Source organism: Odontesthes bonariensis, chromosome 12, assembly GCF_027942865.1.
Source record: "Odontesthes bonariensis isolate fOdoBon6 chromosome 12, fOdoBon6.hap1, whole genome shotgun sequence".
NCBI lineage: Eukaryota > Metazoa > Chordata > Actinopteri > Atheriniformes > Atherinopsidae > Odontesthes > Odontesthes bonariensis.
In genome coordinates, this window is record NC_134517.1 from 19963624 (window position 1) to 19988427 (window position 24804).

Genomic DNA, 24804 nt, shown 5'->3' on the forward strand with positions numbered 1-24804 from the left:
GTCAGCCAGGCTGCCTCCTCCACAGGGACGCAGCAGCGAGAGTTGGAGCAGCCTGCGGCCAGTGTGCATCCCAGGACGCGGCATCAGCGTAGCGGGGGCTCAACTTTCAACTGATCGTTTTGAACTTCGTGCGTTTTCGGAAACTTTCAGAAAAAAAAATGGGTAAGTTTTTACCGACAAAATGACCTCGCACAGCTGACGGACTCATGTTCATTTTTCCTGTTTACAGCACAGAAAGCTACGCCGCTCCAACTTTTTGGGGCGCGCAGATTGTTTTAATCTGGGCTGAACTTTTACTACTCATTGGGATGCAGAAGCAGGCTGTTTACTTGACCCGGTTTCCTAAGAATCGGCATTAGAACAGCCTGCTGAAGCGACCTGGGGAAAGCGATTAGGGAGATTATGGGGATTCCTCCTCCAGTCAACTCTGAGCGAGTCTGTGGAGGTGTTTAGTCCAGGTCAGCTCACTGTCGTATTGTCTTCCTTTAGAATTGTCTCGACTGTTTCCCTTAACCGTTTTTCCAAAAAATTGTTTTCGGATCGGTCACACCCTTCATGATCAGCCTCTATTGATCATTTGTGGTCAAACCGATTGATCATGTGATTGTCATGGAGGCGAAAGTTATGTGGTGCTATCTCCTCAACAAACAGCACAGCATGTTTTTCTGGTTAAAAACAGATGAAAAGTTACTGGAATCAACAGGCTCCGTGACTGAAGCCCTGCATGCTGTGGATGTGTCATGCCAGAGCGTGTAAATGCAACGTGAAGGACTGAGCTTAGGCCGTCCCATCTTTAATGAGTTCCAAGTGTTGACCATCTGTGCTCCAAAGCTGATGTTTCTGATGAGATTCAAGGGAGGAAGGAGGTGCTGTGGATGTTCAGCAACTTCTCACAAGTCTTAAGACTTTTTCCCAACTATCCCAAATTGATAACCAGATGGGCAACCACACACAGTCACAGTCAATTTTATCTCTGCACTGGATAATGACACAGAGAAATGGAACAAATTGATTTAATAATTGTAATTCTACCATTTTGAGGTGTCCGACCGGGTTTGGGCATCATTTAGCAGCTTGTGTTGTCTGCCCCACTGGAGCTGTGGCCATGGAAGAACACTCTGTGAGAAAGTGTATCAATGCTCATTAATTCGCTCTGAAGCTCTCACAGAAGCGCCTTTGTGCTCCTAATTTGGAGCTGCTCCTTTGTGCGACTTCAGCGGCTCTTAATGTAGAGAGTGAAGTTCACTGAATTGCAAGTTTCATAGCGGATGCACTGTGAACTAATTCCCCACAGACCCTTATTGACTGTCTCATAGAGGATATTACTCTGCATAGCAATCAACCTTTGTACATTGTCTGCTTGTTAAGGCTCCCATTGTGTTTTCAAATATTCCCTAAAGCCCTGTCATGAAAAAAAATGTAACCTGTTGAGCGTATGAGGAGATTCATTTGTTGCTTTTAAAGCTCATTATGGATATCATACTGACGTGTTAAATGTGAAATAGCTCCCAAAACAGAAAAATGGATTAACTTTGTGCATAAAGTAGTCCAGCCCAAACTATACAGGATGCCATCGCTGTGTGGACCATTCAAGTCAAGATGTCATTCAGAGATTAAACAATTTACTTCTGATTTGATTTTATAGCAACCCCTTACCTTGCATGCTTGTCCGGGAGATTCTCCTCCATGCATGCCCTGAATGATTTAGCAGTGCATGGGCCTGAATGGATAATTTGGCTTCAGTCTGTTGTCAGGGAAGGCATTTTGTGTGAGTTCCCTGAACCCAGTCGGCAGTCTTTGAAAGAAATGTGTGGCTCCAGAGCAACTGATTTTCTAGAATCCAGCCAAATACCTGAAGAGAAAGTTCTGGCCTGGAGATTATCTTTTCTTGCATGTGATGATCATTCTTATTTTGGCAAGTACTTTTTCTTTCCCGTGGATTATACATAAGCAAAGGTTTTTCTCTTTATTTTTGACTCAACCTGTCAGTGGAAAAAAAAAACAAAAAAAAAACAGCTTAGAATATCTCTTTTCTTGAAAAATAAAGATTCTTTTGCAATTTATGTCTCTGGAAAGTTTCATCATGTGCTTAACATCTTTGACAGGAGTTTAATTGAATCAAATACATCAAATTATGGACACTGGGTTTTTGCTTTACTTTGAGCCAGATCCTAATTACAAAATATTTGAGGGCTGCTCTTCCTTGTGGAAACTCCTGAACCTCCTTGTCAGAGTGTTTTGTATTCACCGTTTTGGTCATGTGGAATAGGTCATCAAGGCTGGATCCAACCAGATCCAAATGTTACCTCAGTGTTTTTCAGTCATTCAATGCTTCTGTACATTTAAGAGCATAAAACAGTTCCATGAATTAATCAGATCCTGTGATGACCTACAAACACAGGCGTTGTATTTTAGTGTCTCTCACTTGTTGTCTTTAATTTTGAGCATTTCTGCTACGTCCGAACTAGGATGTCTGAAAATTGTCACATCAGTGATCACTGTCACAGAGTCATGTGGTGAACTGTATGTGCTTCGACCCTGCATCCTGAGTCTGAAGAGAGGAAATACCCATGACTGCCAAAGCCTGACCAGCAGAGGTGTTTTGGCCATCATGGAATCAAAAACTTGTCAACTGATGGCAGAACAATAACAGAGTCAGATAAGTTTTTCGTACTTTTGGTTGACTCGTGATTGTTCTGCTCAGAGGCAAACTGGAAGTCAGAAGCGTGTGCTTCTGACCCCAAGATATGCGGAGAAAAAACAGTGGAGTGCAAAAAAAAAAGGCACTGGAGGGATGTCCAGTGGTTTCTGGGAGTAAAATGGATTGTGGTTGTTTACATAAATCAAAGCAAGCGGAATATTTGTTGACTCTAAAAAAAGATGCCGTCTTTGAATTTTCCATTTTTTTTATCTCCATATGAAATATGAGCTAACTTTTCAAAACCTAGTCCACATTTTTATGTCATCATCAATAATCCCTAAATTGCTTTTTTCTTTGGTTTGCAATTATTAATTGCAGTGAATATTTTCCATAATGAGGTAGTTGCTGTCATAATTACATGATTTCTGGGCTTCGTTCCATTTGGCATCGCATATGACCGAGCATCTTTGGTGATCGTGTAGCAGATGAGTCCCATACAGTACTCTTTTTAACTGTGCAGCTCTAGAAAAGAACCTTCTTAATTTCAATCAAAATGCTATTTATCGCCCCCTCCTGCTCCACTTTTATTTCACCTGAAGGCTCCCTTCCTCCACTCCATGGGTTTCTCTCATGCTTTCCTCCAGCCCTGCAGGTCTGCCAGAGCAGTCTTGTTAATTTGCCGAGCTTATGGCTCCTCTGACAACAAAGCAAGCCACTGAGTATTAAGAGTTAAGTTCCTTGGTGGGGATGCGTGCTCAAGCATGTGTCATTAACCGTCTCTTTAACTAAAGGCATTCTGAACAGGAGGGTTGTAACATGGTGCGTGCGTGAGTTCACCCTTGTTCGAGACATGTCACGGTCACCCTGCCACACTAAGATACGGGATGACTTTTGAAAATACTCCCAATATGTGGGGAAAAAAACAACTTTTATGATATGCACAAGCAGCTGAACCCTTGTGTTGGATAAGATAGTCCAACAAGGATAAAGTCTGGCCTTTATCATATCTGCAGACTGCAGAGCAGTTGTGATTATCAAAGTCAAACCAACAAATCCAGTTTCCTCTTCAGTTTAGCATCATGTCAGCATCAGTTCCTATATGTGGAGTAAAATGGTTATGCTTGCTAGTGGAGTAGCAGTCTGCATCAGACTTTTGTTTGCAGTCGAATGATTGTTCCAGAAGGCCTGGGGAAATAATGGGTCAGGGTGAGTAAAGAGAGGCTGCAGTTGATGAACATTTACCCGTTGGTCCAACAGGCATTCAGCCTTGCTGTAGTATTTTCTGTGCCACTCTGCGCAGCCACATTTTCCACAGCATCAAAATGAAGAGATGAATAAAGATATTGTATATGCACCGACACGTTTTTGATTGAATTATCAATTATGTTTTCCCTGAATGGCCGGCTTTCTTTGCCGCTTTAGGGTAAGCGCGTACGGATCATAATGCGTGTAGTGCTGAGCAGTTATCGATCAGGGCTCGATACAAAATTGTGCCCCAACATTAGCAGAGAAACCACATTATCTGATGTTTCCATTCTGTGATGGACAGGATACGAGTGCAGAGATTAGAGCACACTGTTGCTTAAACATCGAGTCTATCTGAAGCATCAGAGCATCGGTATGCACTTTAGTGATGAGGAGAAAGCAGAAAGCGAAGGGTTGTTAGGTTAACCGATTTTTGCCAATCTGAAACCCACAGATTTGTCACTCAAACAGGACTTTAGGTCTCATCAGTTGCTGAAGGCAGTGCATTCTACATCCGTTGCGTCACTGCAGATTTAAGGTTTTTGCAGGCTGGGGACAAAATGAGCGACGTTCAGATGGTTGTGCGTCTTTATACCGTTGCATCCAGTGTGGCCACGTGGACTAGTTCTAAATAATTCAGCTCTGTCAATCCTGTCAGTTGTCTCATGACTCATCGTATGAATTTGGTTTGAGGACCCTAACCACGGGAATCGTTAGATGTTTTCAGACTTTTGGGAAAACTACTTTTTAAAAGTTTTGGTTAAAGAGTAAATGTTGGTCCTTGACAGCAAGATAATACTTGGACACGTTTGGTTGATTGACAGATGTCTAAGTTGACTATATACAACAAATATAGTGTTTTTTTTTTCTTTTTTAAATGTGAGTGCACTTGCTGAGACAAGCCAAATAAATGCTTTCTCATTGCTTGTAGTTGTGTGTTTACCCTCTGCGCTCTGGGGGATACAGTGTTCTCAGAATCAGTCCAGTAACTACCCCTAGCTCCCAGGAGACAAGCCTGTAACTAGGACAACACGAGGGGATTGTATTACATTAAGCAGGTTTACTGAAAAAAAAAAAAGAAAAGCAAACCAAAACAAACAAATAATTGTCAAAGTCTAACCAAGACAGAATGTCTTGAATGTTTTCTTACAAGGTCAGTTGTTTCGTGGTTTCAGACATATTTCAGTCGATAACTCCATAAGACTTCTGCGCATGGAATCGGTTTTGAACGGCGGTGGTCCAGTTAAATGGCCAGGTCAAGCTGTAACCATAGCTCCACTCAATACTGCGAGTAACCACGCATAACGTATCTGAGATTACATTTTATTTATTGTTTTAAACCCTACTTCCGGAGTTAACCATCCATGGTGAGACTAACCCGAAAAATAACCCATCCACAACCGCTGCATTTGACACAGGACTTAAACATTTTCCCAGTGCACTTAAAAGCCAGATGTTAGTGGGTGTTAGTTGTTTTGTTGACCAGTGTAAAAAGGGCTTTAGGTTTACTTTTCTCCCATTTCTACAAAGCTCTTGTTTGACTGACAACGATGCAAGCAAGTGCTCCGCCCAGATACAGGCTACTAAATTTCCCAACAAACACTTGGGAATGTTGTCACATAAATATATATGTATCTGTACAAATATGCGTTAGTGTGTATTCAGAGATAATGGTGAGGCGGTGTTACTAAGATGATTGTTGCTGTCAGCACAATGTATCGCTTCTTCCCATTTTAAGAGAAAAAAAGGAAATTACGCTGGTGCTTGACATGAGTGCAGCTCACATGTAAAATTACTTAGGTGATCTAAGAAAAAATGAAGGGGCCCCTCTACTTATTTCCTTGCAAGATACTCTGTCAGGAGTGAGAGCAGAATGCATTACTCTGCTTTTCAACTGTGGGAGCCTATAGGATTGAGTCATTGGCTGTGTGCCCACTGAGTGTATTCAACTCTCCACAGATAGGTCTTTGTGCTCAGCCCTTTAACGCAGCTGCTAAACAACCGTAAGACAAAAGCATCTGGGGTACCCCAGCACACCAATGAGAAATGGTCTTCATATGAAGAGCTGTGCCAGACTGCCCCGGACCATTGGGTAGGAGCCAAATGCAACAAGTGGGATGAATTAAGCAGCAATTTAAACGAATACCCATGTAACCCCTTCTGACTGTTTAACGTACCGTATACAGAGAATTGCATGTAAAATCCTACTGAGAATAATTCAACTTTCTGTCACGACAACGTTCCGTTTCTTGTGAAGATATTTCCTCAAAGCTTGTCGCTTGGCTCCCTTGAGGTGAAGAAAAAAGGCACATGGCTCATTTTTTTTTCTCTTATGTTGTTGATTGTGGTGCCACATTATAGCAGCAATGGGAGTCATTCTCTCCTCCCAGGAATCATTTTCCCAACCAAGAAAAAAGCTTTCCAAGTGAGAGTTTGCATTGTCTGCTTATTGTCCTCCAGAGAAAAGCTTGATAGACAGGAAGAGGCACTTCTGCCAAGCAGATGAAAATCTGAAATGCCTGAGCTTTTATAAAGTGACAGCTGCAGGAAACCCAATAGCTCGGGGAGAATATTTTGGGAGCTTGTTTTCCTCAGACAGAGACTGTTTGGAGGTTTAACAAGATGGATTTAACTAAATTACTAAATACTTGATAAGGAAAAAAATCCATTCAGCTGGGACTATGTGGTTCAGTAATGTGTAATGCTTCTACCATGTGCGTGTTCAATGTTTTTTTTAGGCTTTTGTGTCACTCAGTGTAGGCTTACTACAGGGGAAAGGAGAAAAATACCAGCTAACAGCAGCTTCAGTCGAGAGGAAATCCCAGATGTTTCTTGTCTGAAAAACAGCGTGGCCCCATAACCACACGCAGACCAGAAGAGAGATCAGTTAGAAGTATGGATATTGTAGCTGCGCCACTCAGAGGTCTCCTAAAGTCCTCTTAACTTTTGGCCTTTAGTGTATGGGAAAACAATACTGTAACAGTAAAGAGATGACAGCTGAAAAGAAATGTAAAGGAGTGGAGCATCTGGAGCAGAGAGCGAGCTGTCTGCAGCTGAAGATGCACTCTTTTGCATATGTGTCGAACAGGTCGGATTTGTGTAAATCCTTTTTCATAGGAAGTATTTTCAGGGGCCAAAGAGCCCTGCCCTTGCATGCCCAGTTAAGATATGAAATGTGTGCATTATGTATCACTGAGTGGTGGCCTATGCACATAATACATAATTTATTATGTCAATATCTAGACACTACAAATCATGTTGAAACTTCATAACATCAGACGGTGCCATGAAATAATTCTACATATTGCTTTGATGGACAGGATATTAAAGTCTGCTGCCGGAGAATTTCCTATCAGTGCTTAAAGCAATAAAGTAATGGAGTGTGCACAGTACCAACCACTAGAGAGATTAGCCTCCATCCTTTTTCCTGTATTTGCCACTTATTAAGCACTTAGTTGCGGATCTAAGGGACAAACTCGTCTCTGCAGGGGTGGAAGTGTCAGGTTCAGGTTACAACCAGCTCTCATGTGCTTTCAGGATCCAGCCGCAGGATGCGGGGCCTTGAGACACCAGAGGAACCTTGTGAGACAATAGCATTAAAGCGATCTGCGTGTTAGCCGATCTGTTGTCATAGTGCTGACAGCGAGTCCTGACACAGAGGGTTCTCACCGGCTCAGAGGAGGGGGCTCCATTTAATAAAGGTTGGGGGAACAGCGCTGGAGGTTTTGAAAAGGGTTAAAGTCTTGGGTCAAGGGTGAGAGGTTGGCAGCGTGAGGCGAAGGACAATAGGACAGACGGGAGTGACGCAGAGAAAGAGATCCCAGCAGCTGGGGTAGACGAACGGGAGGGTTGGGGCTGTTCATGGGAAGAAACCCCAAGATTAGCTGGAGCCCTTCGTCTGCTGTCTCCATGTCTCTGTGCTTCATTATGTCTCTATTGTGTGGGTGTGTGTTCACATGCTTATGCACTGTGCAACAAGTGGGGAAATGAAAGTCTGCAGCCATCGTGTTATTTGCTGTCCAGGCAGCTGGAGTGTGAGAACTTTTTAATTTGTATGGACCCTCATCGGTGTGGGGTTGACATCTGTGCCACTTGATATGGGAAACTTTTCATTTATTAATTCTTATGTGCTTTATTGTTTTGGGGATATTGGCAACCATGAATTCACTAAAATACAAATATTACAAAGGCTTTCTCATACCTAGTTAACTATAAAGGGCACATTTTTCATTAATTGCTGGTTGAGTATTCGGTTTTCTCATTTCGGTTTACATATCAGATGGACATCTGTTATCGATATCAAACAATACTTACATCAGTTCTGTAACTGACTGTTTTCAGAAGAGACAACTCTGTGCTGAGCTTTATCCAAACAGTTTTTTGCTCTAATGGGTACCATCGTCATTTAGAGTAAAATAAGAGCATGACATGTTTCATAAAATCTCCAAAATGTCTTCTAAACCAGTAGTTTTTTTGTCGATGTAAGGTATAATAACCTTTGTACGAAGCAGCATTTTAATGCCATTAGCTGTCCAGAATCGTCAGTAATCAGACGATGCTTACAGGGTTTCCTCTTTACCTTTTTTTGAACGTATCAAAAGGTGCTACGACGTCAACACAAGCTATAGAAGAAAATGCAACAGGTTGTTTGTCATTCTGAAGGACAGGCAATTTCCTGCAGTACTGTATCTCCTACTGGTTGGTTGACTCCATAATCTCAGTGTAGCGGACCACAAAGACAACAAAGACTCTTTCAAACCTGAGGCATCATTAAAATAATTAGTGCAGACTGAAAGAGAAACAAACTGTTACACAAAGACCTTTAATTTTCTCCAAAATGGCAGTTTATTAAATGTGTGGGGGGATGGTAAAGTACAACTACAAACCCCTCATCGCTCTCTCCGTTTCTTTCTATTTTAGTTTTTTTTTCTTTGTTTCCAAGCACTGTTTCACTCTTTTGACTTCTAGACTCAAATGACAAAATACTTTGTGTTGTGCCTTTAGATTTTGATACGACTGTTTTCCGTCCAACCAAGCCATGATGGCAGTACCCAAAGTCTTGTAAGTTACAGGGGCTGGATAATGGGAAGCATGTGTGCGTCGTACTCACAACACAATTTGGCCAAAACCGCAGTGGCTGCAGAGGTGCCAGAGAGTCAGGGCTGTGAAGTCAATTTTAGAGGCGAATCAATGGCTGCCAGGCATCTCCGAATGAGTGTTGCTCCATTTCCAGACCTAACACGATAGAAACGCAAACATGCAATTAGAAGTGCTGAGTCAGATACGCTGGTCATTGTTTGGTCAAACACTGGGAAGACAAACTAAATCTGTAAAGTGTACAATGGCAGCGAGTCTTTAGAAGTTTTCTTACTGTACTGTATGAATTCAGTGTAGCATTTCTACTTGTGGTCGAATTCCTTAGCATGATGAACAATGTGTTGATAATGGGATGATATATTGCATCGCAGACAGATGTCGGGGTTGGTTTTAAGATGATATTTTTTTAGGTCTGGTAATTGTAGGTTAGAGAGACATGATCTTGGGTTTATATGGTCCACAAATAAGATCTCAACTTCAGCCACATCTGGTAAGGATATCTTTTTAAACATTGATAGATATCATATAAATTCTGAATCCGGGTTTTAAATGAGATCTCGGGGTATGTTGAATTTCCACACATCGTATTTCAAGGAGCTTTTGGACCGGTGGTCAGACAAATCATCTGGGGTCTACCATTTTAGACATTTACAGGATCAGGAAAACAATCTCAATTCACTGAAAAAGAAAGTAATTATTAGTCGAAGCCCTGTGCACATATCTTGTCTTATTTGAGGGTTCCAAACATCTGCAATGAAAGTAAAACCTCCAAGGAAGTTGTTAAACTTTGAGTAGACGCTTGAAAAGCCTCTACTTAGCCTTTAACCTTTACACTGGTCAAAGACTGAGCGTATTTCCTCTTCTTCTTTCTGTTGTGTACACAATGTGACTGGGGGAAAAAAAAAAAGTATTTTTTTTCAATGCTCATAATTTTTTGACTGAGCCAAAAGGAAACACGAGGCTCAGTATTAGTCAGTCCGCTGTGGTTTTCCCTCTCACTCTCCATATGTCTTACTATAATGAATGAGATTGGTTAGCATAATCATTTTTTCCATGACTTCTTTTTGTTTCATACCAAAACAACCCAGAGCCTGACATGGATTGGAATAGTTTTTTCTAATTCAACATATGGCTTATAGAACTTTACTTTCAGGATGGATTGAAGCTATAGGTTTCAATGTATTGTTGCAGTTTTCAACAAATCACATCGTATATTATTCGAAAAAACCTCTCACAGAATTTATAAAGCTTATGTTCTTTGGTGGACTTGCAGGGAAAAAGGGGGTCAGCAGACAAATGAATAGATCTGTATAATGGGTTCGCTGTGGAGTGAGTTGCTGTAAACCAATCAATAAGTCGCATTCATGCCAAACATGTAGGGAGACATACAGCAGATTGACCTATAAAGAGGGACTGCAGTCAAAAAACTAGGTCAGTAACAGTCCACAGGAATGAAACTGACTGAGTGCAACAAATTGCCAAAACAATGTTTACAAGAATCCCAAGCCCCAAGACGAGGAATGTTTTTTTCCATGAGTGCAGTAAAAAATGTTCCAGGATACTTAGATGATCAGTTTGCTCTGTAGTTTTGGCTTACTTCTCTTTTTCAACAGACATTGACATTCATAATGAGTCATCCCTCATATGGTCCGCTCCACACACCCATTTGGCTCAGTCTGTCCTCCTTTCCTCTGGTGGGGTGAGTTTGCTTTCTCAGGCTGTTTTTGGGTGTAAGTGGTGCTTGGGCCTGGGCACCTTCTACTGTGTAAGCCAGGCAGGGTGCAGGTCTTCATGGGTGACTTAACACTGAGGAGCTTTCAGGGCCCCCAGTCTCACAGCGTGAAAGGTTGACCCACAATGAAGCCTTCTTCATTTGTATGAGCTTCATCGTCATTCAGATTGTGTCCTCAAGTAGGGGAGTGTCCCTGTCTCAGCTCTGAGTCTTGAGCATGCAGCACTCCTGCATTCATATGATCATTCCCAGAGCCGGTGATGCGGTCATTGTTTTTGGTGAATCTGAGTCCAGTCGTTCTTTTTTTCTTTCTTTCAGTTTATGCATTTAGTTTAACTTTACAAAATAATTTGTCGGTGCCCAGTTAGGATTAAAAAGTCCCACAAACAAGTTTTTGTGTCACTTTTATGAGAAGCACAGCCTACGCTGTGCTGATCAAGCTGTACGAAAGGTGGCTTGGAGCCCAGTCGGATGCATTTATATGATTTAACTCAGCTTTTCTGAATGTTCACCACTAGTTGCTTTTAGTGCACCTCAAGGTTCTCAGATCATGCCTTTTCACATCTTCATCATCACGAGGGTGCATTAAACATGTGAACAAATCCATGAAGGTGCTTGTGCAACCCAAAATTTGCCAGTGTTTGGACTGGAAATACGAGGATTGTGCATGCACCATGAAAAAAAATCTGGAAGAAAGGCTAAAAGAGGAGATGTGCCTTCATGTACCTCTTTTTTTTTAATTTCTAAAAGCACAAGGACAACACAATAGACTTAATCTCCTGGTGAGACAGTTTTTTCAAATTTGCCCACGGTGCAACCTCCAGCTGCACGCTAATCCACACCTTATGATTATATCTAATGTTTACCTGATATTAGATTATTTGTCATAAGCCAGCCTGTAACTAGCTCATGTGCCTTGCTGCAAAGATACTGTAGTGCAAAGTCACAATCGGCTTTTTGGAAATATCCACGGGGGCTCTGTGTGCTTTATTGTGCGTGATGTGAGGACCAGTGACCCGCAAAAAGAATCCAATAATAACCGCTCTTTAGAGCAAATGACATATACCCCGGTCTATGTTCAAAGTCTGCGTCAGACAAGACTATCACTGAACTCACTGCAATTCTTGCTGCTATTTTTTTTTTTTGTCTAGTGATGGCTCGAGGTATTACAACTGAAAAATCTCCTGCTGCTCAAACACCTTTTGTCCTATAAAGCACAATTATCAGATGTGTAAAGGTTGCAAATGTGAACTTTCATAAAGTTTATCTTTGGGACCCCTGTGCTTCATTATCCTAAAAAGAAATGATTGCAACACCTTTCTATAAATGCCAGAAATATGACTTTATTTACAAGGTACAGTTATAGTTATTTTTAATCAAAAGCTGGTTATTTCTTTATGAACTGAAAACACACTAAAGTAAGAATGAAAACACTTTTTTGACCGCGCATGATCATATGCTTTGAATTTTCTCTCACACAAGAGCAATAAACATGTTGTTGTCAATGAACTCTTAAAGGTTTTCAGATGGTTCACTGGAATGCTTTTGATTTTGTAACATGCCAGCAACATGAATCACATTCTATGCTTCAGTATGAAACATGAAGTTGTGTGCATAATCTGTCACATTTGGTGCTTTGCTGGAGCTTTAAATGTACTTCAATGGAACTCACAAGTCCGGCTAACACTAAATGAGCGGTGAAAACACATAGGCTGATTTTCCCAATGTCCCAATGTCAGCTCTCCTGGCTTTTACTGGGCTCATGGTAGAAACCCTTAAAGATTAGTGGGACAATTGTTGTTGTGGGATCCCTGCTAAGTTCACTTCCCTGACCCCCGAGGCTCCCCTCCCCTGCTGATCCCCCTCATCTCTGAGGTCTAGTATCCGTGAGAAGAGCCCACTCCAGCTCAGCTTCAGTGGTGCCCCCTCTCTGCTGAAAAGTCTTTCTCTCATTAGCATGCCCCTGGGGCTCCTTAGTCTGTTGTTGCCAAACAAACACAGCCAAGTTCTTCTTCCCTGTCTCCCTCGCTATCTTTTGTCCGGTCATCTCTCATCATCCATCTTCTCCGTCTCTGTTATTCATGCAAGTTGTTTCTCATTCTATCCTCCTCTTTGCTCTTGTATCTCTCTCCTTTATCAGCTCTTTCATTCCATCTTAGATTTAGCTTTTTTTTTCTTCCTGTACGTGTCTCTGGTTTTCCCATTTTCACATGCCGTTTCCTCTGTTGTCTGTGTCAGCTCAGAGGATGCTCTGCTTCGTTGTTTAGGAAATGTAGATTTTCCCTTTTTTATGCGTCCTCTTCGTGATTTAGAAGTCACCAGCTGGGAGGAAGACAGCGGTCAGGGGTTGCAAATGTATGCTGCAAGAGCAGAGAGCATATGGTGCACATCAGAAGATGAAGGGCTAACCCTCGTCCGCACACTCCCCCGCTCTCGGACTGTGGTCAGATGGGATATAGACAAAGGCAATTGTGTGCCTATGTGCTTGATGCTCAGGCGTACAAAGTAGTTTTTATCTGCAACTGAAGCAGAGCTACTGAATTTCCTGCTCCCAACAGGCAGCTTTCCCTGAGCTCTTTGAGTTTTCTGAGCATAATAGGAAAAGACTTGCATGTTATAAAGAGGACAATATTATTTCCCCACCTGAAACTTACTCCCAGAATAGTCAGTGCAAACAGAATAAATCCACTTTGTGGAATGGGAACAGACCAAGCTCAATAAAATTACATAACAAGATTTCTGTTCCTTGGACAGGAACTGTGACAGTCAGCAAAGTAGTGCCGTCATGAGGCGAAGTTAATAGAAGGTGAACGTGAAGGTGAGAGTAAGAGAGAGAGTAAGCAGAGACGGGGGAAGGAGAGGGAGCGAAAGAGGGGTTAAAGCGAGGGTAGAGTGGGAGAAAGGAAGAGGGAATTTGCTGAAAGAAAGCATTTTTGCTGGATGGAAGAAAAACAGCCATGGAAACTCCATCAGAAGAAAACCAAGACGAGAGGCAGAACAAAAGAGGTACCAATGAGCACTTACAAAGAGCCGGTTTCTGTTCTTTTCAACTCTGTGTTTACTGGGGCTTTAACCTTCTCCAGCTTGCTTGGTTTCATTCCCCCATAGTTGAGTCGATGTTGCTCAGTGAGGAAATTTCAAATGTCTGTATTCAGCTGTCTTCATTTTCATGTTTATATACCTTAAAGAGCTCAGTTTATTTTCAGTTTGTGCATTGCTGCAGTCATGCCTTCACTGTCTTTTGTGTGTGTGCATTGCGCTTGTTTAAGGATATAATTAGGTTAAGTCGATGTGTTTGACAACCTTCACAGCAGGAGGAGGAATGTTGTCAACAACATGATTAATCAGATCACCTTCAGCCTTTGCTTTGGGGTCCGGTTCTGATGCTCATGTGACCATTGTGGTTTGGACACGGATCAGCAGGGGCACCCGGACCAGTCTGCTGCTACATAGCCCTATTAAGCAACAAACTGTGATGCTATGTATTTTCTATGGCTTTGTCTTTTATTTGACTGGTAAACATGGAACAACCTCGTCCACTTATAACCAGTTTCCTCTCTGGGACCACTGGAAGGTCTTGACCACTGCAGACCGGGAACATCCAAAGAAAGCTGCGTTGTGGCGACACTCGAGCCCATTCTTTCAGCTTCCAACCCATCAACTTCAAAAACGCAATGTTCAGGATCTGAGTGACACACGCCACCTACTGCCAGGTGCCGTTTTAACGAGATATTTCTTAATTTGCCTGTTCGTGGTCATATCGGTGTTTTTTTTTTTATTTCAGATGATGTTGCATTGTTTCAGTTATTGTATGTATTAGATTTTTTTTGGAGACCTTAGATCTTTATGAAAGCAGTTTAGAGCTAGAAAGACATGAAGAGAAAGAGACTTTGGTAACAATGAGCAAAAATATGGCAACGTGGTCGGGATCATGGGAAATCTTTTTTTTTTAAAGAAACTGCCTTTCTAAGACTGGTTTGATAAATGAAAGAACAATGAAGTCCCCACTGTATGATTATAGATTAAACCGACTTGACTGCTCTTCATCCCTTTTCTTTTTGTACTTAACATCACACGGGTCGTCTTCACAGCTTTATTCTTCATGTCCCTTCACTTGCATTAAGATGTCATTATCCATTAGTGCCATTGTTGCCTCTTGTCTTATTGACATTGAATGTTCACTGCATGCGAGTCTTCCACAGGCCAACAAATTTCAAACAGCCTTGACTGAGCTGCTGTCAGCTGTTTTATGTTTTATGAGTTTAAATTTAATTTTTTATAAATTTGCAGGCTCAGATTCCCCTCAAGCCGTGAGACCTGCCATTACATCCTCTATTGCATTTTAAAAGTATCTCTCCTCTCACCAGAGTGTGGAAAATGAACCTCATAAATGTTCCGGCAGCTTGCCCCAATGGAGCAACAAACAACAACACTTTGCATCGGCTGCAAACCATCACATCTGTTAGCAATAAGCCTAGGTTTCAGATTGGAACTAGAATGTGTTTAATGGAGCAGGAAGCCAGATTGTTGTTCGGTGCTCAGAGGAAATGGAAGGGTTGCTGTATCTTTATCCCAAATTGTGTGTGTCGAGACATGTTTATTTGTGAGTGAGAGCTGTTAGACTGTCGTAGACACACTTTTCCATATGATAACGTGGAACTTGTATTTGTTTGTGTTCCACGAGGCTCTTTGTTTGGGACGTTATATCTGTGTTTGCGTCTGCCATGGTCATCAGGTTAAACAGTTTGCTTTAAGAAAAATCTGCAGCTCCCTCAATTCCATGTTTTTGGTGTTTCTCAAAGTAGATATGGAAAAACTGTACACATTTTTCCACTTTCCAGCAAACATCCATTTGAGCAATCACCGCAAGTTGTGGTGTTGAGAGGCTGGGTTCATGTGACGTCCGACAAGAACCAGGACCAGCTGCAGGGGTTAGCGATGAGTCTGAGATCAAGCGGGCCGTTGGGATGTGTGGTCGTGCTAACCTGTTTGGAAGCACCGAGACAAATATTCCCATAATTTTCTCAAAGCACAACAAGGGGGAAAAATTATGACAACTAAACAAAATGCAACGTGTCAGACATCCCTAACCCCCACACCATAGATATATTTTTTTTTATTTTTTTTTTTAACTGTTCCGCTTTTGTTATGTTTTGGTTGATTTATTTATTTATTTATTTTTTTTTTTTTACGCTTTTTTTTTCTGTTTTGTTGCTGTGTTTTCTGACTACTTTTTGATTTTGCCTCTCTCTGCCTGTCTTGTGACTGTATGTGAGCTTGCCTTCATCTCATATCGGCCTTAATGAGCAGACTCATCCACACACTGGCTGATTTGACAAACAGGATCCTCCTGGAGTGTTAAGAGGCCATTATGGCCCATTGTGGCTCCACTGTTCGCTGTGCTGGAGGCACACACAGGATGAGGCTCAGTGGTGGGCTTGTCCCCGGCCTGCAGCCTGTGGGCCGGAAGAGCTCACTGCTATTCTGAATAGCCCCTGAGAGGCCAGTGTGATGGACAGTCTGGGGCTCCACACACTGGCCCTTTGTATCAAGGCTTCTTGGACTCTCTTTCTGTTTCATTTTTTTTCCCTGTCTCTTTTTTTACACAATGTCACACAGTCACACTTTCACACACTTTTTTCCTTTTTTTTCACACAAGCAACTTTTTCCCCTCTTCTCTCCTCGTGATCCGAATGTGGCAAATCTAGCTTCTGCTGTAAGACCAGACATTGTCATGGCAAACAGTTACTAACTTGTCTGTGTTTCTCGCTCGTACTCTATTTTGCATTCTGTTCTTTTTGTCACTCATATTCTCTGTATTGGAGAAAGATAGAGAACAGAGTCTCTTGAAGTGGCCAGAGGTCTGACTGGGGAGTATTAGTCAGGGACTGCGAGCATGTGAAAGTCATCAGAGGGTACAATGTGATTTTCATTTATGGTGCTCTGTTCAGAGAATAGACAGCAGAACATGTTCATATTATCATGTTTGAAATGGAAAAGATGACTTTTTGTTATTTTTATGATTCTTTTAGTGTAAAAATAAGCTGTGATGGATTGGTAAGTTAACAACAAAGCAATAGATAGTTCATTTATTTAAACATTTTCTGATCACTCATTTCGAAACAAATGAGTCATGTATTCTACAGGATCTATGTCAGCGAGCTTTTTGTTCAGATTCAACAGCTCCTACAGAGCTTTCTTTTGTACTTAAAGACAAAGTTTCTTCAGTAAATGCGGCCGTACTTAAATGTATGAGGCTCTTCCACAGAGAAAGTGCAACGGCAGATTGTTTTGAACGTTCATCACAGAGTCCACAGTGTTGCGGCATCAGACTCACTTCAGTGAGTAACTTGATTCCCCTCTTGTGCATGTATACTGGAAGGAGGAAAATGGTCCAATCATATGGGCAAGTCAAATTCTAACTGCGGCTCGACTCAACCCTGCATGTGACTGCCTACTTTCTAAAAATGTATTTATTTAATTTTCATATTTTTGGGCTTTTTTTGTCATCTTTACTCCTGAAGAATTTCCAAGGTGACAACATGTTCAGCATGTGTGTGGCTGTGATGTCATCACGTGTGTCTCTATGCACACAATATGAACCATTCTGCTACTCGTGTGTTATTGTAATCAAAATTCCCTGTGTCAATATTGCCATAGACTATTTGGACTGCAATAAATAGGCTGCAGACATTTTTCTCTGCAGACATTTTTGCATGAAATAGTTGCAAAGGGCCAGGTTCACTAATGACGGCGGCATTTCTTTTGTGCATGTTTTACAACTATTCAGCATGCACAGATGCAGAGGTAGAAAGCAGCCATCCTTAATACAGTGAGTTTATCACCATATACTGAAATATTTGTTCATATAATTATCGTTACAATAAACTTGAACAATTTTTTATTCCTTACATGATTCAACTTAACATTTTTAAGCAACGTTATAAACACTACTTTCACTAGTGTTTATAAAATATTTTATGGATCGCATAGTAGAAATATTGAATGGATTGTTGAGGCCTTGTCATGGTGCTGAAAAAGAGATCTTTTTTTAAATCTTTATTTTCTAAGCATGTGTCCAGTTATCGGTTCTAGTTATAAATTGAACAAAAATATGTGATTGTCATCTTGATCTTATAAGTTTGCTCTCGGTTCCTCATTTTTTGAGCGTATTTATGAAAAAAAAGAGATGAAATTATGTCATTGATGCTTCCACCTACCAGTTGTCTTGATTTAAAAACCTTTAAGGACTGCTTAACGGTGGTGTTAGAAGCCCTCCTGTCATGTTCCTGCTGCTAATGATTGAAGCATGTCAGATGGTCCGAGTCGCAGTTACACAAACCCGACAACACGACCAGTCCAGCTGTGAGAGGACCACCCTGGATTTATTGAGTTATTAAGCATGCCACCCAAAGAGTGACTAAAGAGTGTTTTCTACACTTAGATTTAAAAACAATCTGGAAAAATCTTGATCGAGATTGAGAAGTACTGATCAGATTTGTTTTCTATCTTTAAGTGCACCAATGTAGACAGGAATGACAGAGGTAGGCATGTAAGCTTGACCGTCTCCATGACAGGTTGAACAGAATGGGTGCAACACGATCAACTCTATATTTGAAACATTACATCTCAAGATGGACTGGCTGGATGCGCCAGTACCAATGTTTTTGTTCATTTGATATATTTTAGTTTCATTTCCGATCTAGTAATATCCGGACAATGAATGCAGACTCATTTGATGACATCTGACAACCAGCACTGAGCTTCCAGCATTTTAATTGAACTGTTGATTCATTTCAAAGCGATTTAAAACCATAGAGATACTGAATTGGGCATTGTGATGATTTTCTTCCATGATATGTCACTTTGATTCACATATCTGGCATGGCAGTCGTTAAATCCTCAGCCATTCTTGAGCCATTTAATTGGGTGATAAATATAAACCCTTACCACACATGGAAACATAACAATCTTATTGCGAACAAAGTATGCTGTACCGTTATGCAATCAGTGCCTCATAGAACAGTGAAAGTGAGTTGACTTTGAGCTAACATCTCCCGCTGGATCAGAGCTACCTGACAGCACCATCTACAACAAGAGTAGCTCTTACTTTAAATGGACTGTATTTACTTTAGAGCTGGGCTCAATATCCTGTGGAGCTCTGTGATCCGCACTCGCCATTCCACGACGTGTTCGTCTGAGAAATGTGGGCTGTGGTTAAAGTTAGCAACACTCCAGAGGGCCTTCTCATTGAGTTGTGGTTAACATGCCGCCATGGCAACTCCTGTTCTCTCGCCATGGAACAGAAATGTTTTTTATCTCCCAGTACTACACAAACAGTCGGTGCAAGGCCTCGTACTGCAAAAGTATTGGTCCAGCAGCAGCAGTATATCGGATTTTATTTGTCGTGACAAAGAGCAAACACAGATGAACTTTGAGTGTCCTCGCCTCATGGAAGAGGCAAGCAAGTGGGGCAGATTTGTGGTTTTGAACTGAGGTGTGGTTGTGTCTTCTGGTGATGCACCGTCTTCTTTTTCCTGCTTCGTGCAGAAATAGGCTGATAAAGTCCAATGAGTGTGGATGTGGCAGGTTTGAGAATAAACTCTCACAGTATCTACCTTAGCTTCTATATAATTTGGAAATGACTTTTAACATCCCAAATTTTAGGGTGCATAAGATGGTGTATTAAGTGGTTGATATGGAAAAGAGTGTGTATATGTTTAAATGCTTCTGAATGGGAAATGCTAAAGCATCACAGCATGTGGCAGTTCTGATGGAGAATTTTGTAAAGGATATTATTTAGATACCTCAGTGGGACGTATGTCACAGGTGTGACTCACAATCATAAGTGGGTCTTGACCTCGTTGTCCTATGACTCTGGAACATCCTGTCAGACAGATGTGGATTTGATTGGAAACGCACTGCAGCTTGTTTGCTGGTTTCGCACAGACACTGCATTGTGGTGCACGGCTCTATTTTAAAGCCTACATTTGACGAGACAGAACCATCTGGGTCACTTCACTCCCCTCATGGTTAGCTACCATAGATTTCCTTTACAGCTTGTCAGACACCCACTGCTCTGACCTCTTGGACAGCCATTAGTGCCCATAAAGTGCGGTGATGAATTGTCAAATGAAACATAAAGGCGATTTAAATTTGAATTCCTCAGGGGCACATTGGAACGTGCTTCTCCTGGTGCTTTACATTTTGATTTGGATAGGAAGCACATCTTATAAAGCGTGATTACAGACACAATTTGTGTTGAAACATGGTCTGTTTCACAGAGCTAGTGGCTGAGGTTGACATCAGTTAACCTCATGGCCATTTAATGAAAAACAACTAAGCATGTGCATTATTTCATGGTTTTAATTAGAAGTTGACTCTTTTTCCTCTTTTTCCACAGGCTGCTTTGAGTGCTGCATTAAATGTTTAGGCGGAGTGCCCTACGCGTCGCTGGTGGCAACGATCCTCTGCTTCTCTGGTGTCGCCCTGTTCTGTGGATGTGGCCATGTGGCTCTCACTGGCACAGTGACCATCCTGGAAACCCACTTCTCCAAGGTCACAACTGATCATGCCATGCTCACTGATGTGTAAGTGACCTTATACTCTAAATGTATTCTACAAAGCAGCTTGTAATGCTTGCCAGACTCTGAGAGACAGATAAAACTGATAAGAAAGAAATGATTGTAAACTCTTTAGGGTCATAATAGGATCCATTACCCAATGTACTCACTGGAAAATGTGCACGTAGGTCAATAAAGTAGACGTCCAAACTTTATACAGATAACTCTTAACGAGGTGGACTTTTATGTTGGCTATTTTTAGCTGACATTGTCTCCTACATTCATCTGATCCTTGAGAACAGTCCTAATATGGACATTTAATTTTTGCAACACATCCATTAGTCCAAATAATAAAAGACGAATGACATAAGGCAGGGCTGCACATGTGTTTTATGTTGGGGTGGATTTGAAGGGCCCTGTTTAATTTAGGATGTCCAAAAAGGCAGTTTGTCTTCTGGTGGATGATTTCCAGAGACATCCGTCACCTGTTATCTCCACATTTGGGCTTGCATCCCTCTTCACTTTTTAGGGAAGTGTCGACATTTGCTGTATCACAGCCACCTGTTTATGTTTAACCAACCCAGGTTACTGTTTTGCACCCAAAATAAAATTCTGTCTGCAGCAATGCTCCACAGCAGACAGCGGTAGCCTCTGCTAACACAAGAGTGTACCTGACATTTTTAGTAGCGCTCTCCAGGTGTGATGTTGGAGGTTTTTGCTCTCTCCCTGCTCAACAAAGCCTAACTGTGACATTGCTCTTTAACAGAATACAGCTGATGCAGTATGTCATCTATGGCATTGCTTCGTTTTTCTTCCTGTATGGAATCATTCTGCTTGCCGAGGGCTTTTACACAACTAGCGCCGTCAAGGAACTTCACAGCGAGTTCAAGACCACCATCTGTGGACGCTGCATCAGTGGAATGGTATGTTAACAAACCCTCACTGCTATGTCGACACTGAACACATGCTTGAAAACTGTTTTATGGCGTACGCCAAACTTTTAAAAAACATTCTTTATATGAGTAAATTAACACGGACGAGTTTTAAGGTTATCTGGTTATGCTAACATTGTGACAATTCTGTGTCCTCAGTTTGTGTTCCTTACATACATCCTGGGTGTGGCCTGGCTTGGCGTGTTTGGCTTCTCTGCAGTGCCCGTCTTCCTTTTCTACAACATGTGGTCTACCTGTAATACCATGAGGTCTTCCATGGCCAACATTACAAACATTGACTCCATCTGTGTGGATGTTCGTCAGTACGGTAAGAGGAACTCTGTCGCACTCCTTTCCATTTTCAGTTTAAGTTTTCTGTTTGTTACTCCTTCAGCCTGCTACTAATTAAAGCCAATACAATTTTGAAAGGTCCAAACAGGGAAAACTTTGCCTGAAAAAATCTGGATATTGTGACTCTGCGTAATCTTATCGTAATCGTAAAAGCATGCTGTGAAGTCTTGTTTTATTGTTTCTTTCTTTCTTTTTTTTGGACAGGCAGGTTTATGTAGCTATTCTAGTGCTCTTAAGTTATCAATCGTAATTTCAAATTGTATCACTTTGCTGCAATTTTCTTAGCTTGGCCAGTAACAGTAAAGTGTTTCATTTGTATTAAATTTAAGAGACTACAAAATTAAATCAGTGCCGGAATAATGGTGATCAGCGACAAAGAACGACATAATTAATTACATTTACAAATTTTATTTGATCACTTTGATATATTAGCAAATGTGTAAACTAAACTTAGTTAAAATGGCAAAAAGATTGTTTGTGGAGGTTTTTTTCTGTGAGGAAAAACTATTCTATACGTCAGTCTATAAAAACACGGGATACGGTATCTCACAAGTTGATTGATTCTCTCATTAGACCCTGCCCAACTGCCAAAGGCAATTTTGTTTTTCAATATGCCCGGTTGACAATACAAACTTCATTATAATTTGAGGTACCCAAGCTGAAAAAAAAACCTGCTGACAGCTATTTTCGCAGCCTGTGTGCTGCAAGCTGTGAAGATAAAGGTGTCTTCATGTGTGAAATCAGTAGAATTCCCCTTTGAAATGTCATCACCATTTAGCACTGAACTCAGTTGACAGTAACTCAGTAGACTTTAGCTCAAGGTTTGCACTTTGTAGGTTTTGTCATGATTGGCAAGACAAAGGGGATTTTTTTTTTCTTTGGCTTCCAAAGTAAACCTTTGAATTCAATGGCCACAGGAATTATCCCGTGGAATGCCACTCCAGGCAAGGCCTGTGGATCTACGCTAGATGACATCTGTAACACCAGTGAGGTAAGGTGCTGTTCTTTCCACACGCACACATTTATACAAACCCATTGCAGTGGAGTTGTGCAGCCTGGGATGCAACGGGAATAAATGATTTCAACATGAATCGTTGTTATGTGTCTTTTTTTTTTTTCAGTTCTATCTGTCTTACCACCTGTACATCGTGGCGTGTGCCGGGGCAGGAGCCACTGTGATCGCTCTGGTAAGCTTCCCCTCAGTGTCTCCGTCCTCTCCCTTTAGTCTATCTTTGCACGGTTTGTATCAGCAGATCATGTGTCAATGCTGCTCTTCTCATTCTTACATGGTTTATGTAACCACACAAAGGATGATTACACATTGGCTTCTCCTCGGCTCCAAATCCATTTGCTGTTCACCATCTGCTTAGATGCACATGGCTGTGTTTTTATTTCAGGGTGGGTGGGACAGTGTGCAGTATTGGCTTGTTGTTTTGCTTTCATGATAATCTTTAGACATAACACTTCCATGATCCACAAGTAAGATATTGTAAAATGATACTAACTGACATTTTACAGCTGAAAACTGATGGGTCACTTCACTAACTTGTCACAAAATTTTGTGACGAGGAGGTCACCGGCATGTGCTCTTACCACCTTTTCTGTTCTCTTCCACCAGCTGATCTACATGATGGCAACAACTTATAACTTTGCTGTTTTGAAGTTTAAGAGTCGGGAAGACTGCTGCACTAAGTTTTAAACTGGTTGAAGAGCACAGTGCAACCAGTTGGCTGTGCTGAGTAGAGACAAGTTGCCACTGATGACAAACTAAGAAGAAAAAAAAAAAGTCTGAGAGTAGAAAAGTCAATATTTCTCCATTAGTAATCACATGATGTGTAAATAGCTGATTGTATGCTTCTTTTAGTATTTGGTATGCAGTGATTTTGTTTGTCTCAGGACACTTCATGAAAGTTGTCCTAGGAGTGGGGTGGCCCTTAGTTGACTTTTTTTTTTCTTTTTTGTTTTCCTTCCTGTTTTTATGCCCGCTTCTAGAAATATGCCATCATTGGAATTGAAAGAAACATGCGCAATTAGAAACCCGCCACAGTGTTATTTATATTTGTCATATGTGAAGCTGGTTTTGGCCTGCAAAAAGGCGTCGACTGCACGAGTAATTTGGACGAGAAAAACAAAAACAGCTAGTAGGCTGCAGTCAAAGCTGAAATATGCTAATTTGTGCATGAACATTTGAGGCACGTGAAACGTAACCGTAAGATACTTGTGCAGGTTTTTATTACACTATAGTATTTAAAAAAAATAAGTCACCTATATTGGCATTAAGGGCTTATCGAAACACAGAGGCCGCACCGAGCTCGTATAGATGTACAGTATAAAGCTGAGTTTAATCCATGTGGACGTATTCGAGGTGATCTCAGGCTTAATGTTTCTGATTGCCATTGTAGCGATTTAGCAGAAGGTTCATTCTAGCGATTCTACATCTGTAAAAGGACAGGGTGCGAGGCAGGGTAAGGTTAGCAGTGGCCAGTTGCCTCGTCTTTTTTTATTTTTTTATTTTTTTTTTGGTTTACTACGCAGCCTTGTGATATTGGTGCCATCCCATGAACTCAGAAAACCTTCAGTATTTTACTTTTCTCACAAATTACACTCTAAGCTTAACTAGAAAAAAAAAAAAAAAATGCTGTGAGCCACTATATTATGCTGATAAGTATTATGTTGACCAGCTGTGTATTGCAGATTTCAAAGTAACTGCACCTCCCTACAGTAGCATTGCAAACATGAGATGTTAGGCCAGTACAAGGGGTGTACTTCTGCATGAGGTCCTAAGCCTCAGTTTAATTTCCTGTATTTTATAAAATGAAAAAAAGAGATTCTCCTATTTCAGTGTAGCATAAATGTATTATTTTTTCTTCCTATGGGAGCTGATGCTGTTGTTGCATCAGCTGCGAAGTTGTTTCATTTCATACAGTTTCCTTTATTCTTTATCAAAGTGCCATTTGTTAATCTTAACACTGAGCCTGCATGCTTACCAGTTTTTTTTTCGGATTCTTTGATCTGTTTATAGTTACTTATACTCCATATTTCATATATTTAATTTTCTCCTAAGTTTTACAAAACTGTAGCTTTTACTTTCTATATAAAATAAACAATCTTTGTTTACAAAAGTATCCCCACCTGGTCTATTTCTTACACAGCCCGCAGCAATATAATATGAAATGGGTACTTTCTAGAGCACAGTCAGGTTTACAAAACGCAGGTCCTCATGCTTTGCACTAACATCCAGCT

The 24804-nt window shown here is 41.1% G+C and overlaps 1 protein-coding gene across 2 annotated transcripts in view; it reads left to right on the forward strand.

The window, feature by feature from the left end:
* The window catches only part of gpm6bb (glycoprotein M6Bb), a 27301-nt gene continuing 2497 nt past the window's right edge, over positions 1–24804 (forward strand). The window contains exons 1-7 of one of the 2 annotated variants that reach the window (XM_075479546.1): positions 7–162; positions 20119–20305; positions 21045–21201; positions 21370–21538; positions 22479–22552; positions 22683–22748; positions 23180–24686. In XM_075479546.1, coding sequence (XP_075335661.1) covers positions 159–162; positions 20119–20305; positions 21045–21201; positions 21370–21538; positions 22479–22552; positions 22683–22748; positions 23180–23260 — 738 coding nt within the window. In that variant the 5' untranslated portion in view covers positions 7–158 and the 3' untranslated portion in view covers positions 23261–24686. Of the gene's footprint in view, positions 163–20118; positions 20306–21044; positions 21202–21369; positions 21539–22478; positions 22553–22682; positions 22749–23179; positions 24687–24804 lie in introns of those variants that run through there. The other variant, XM_075479545.1, reaches the window with a different exon arrangement.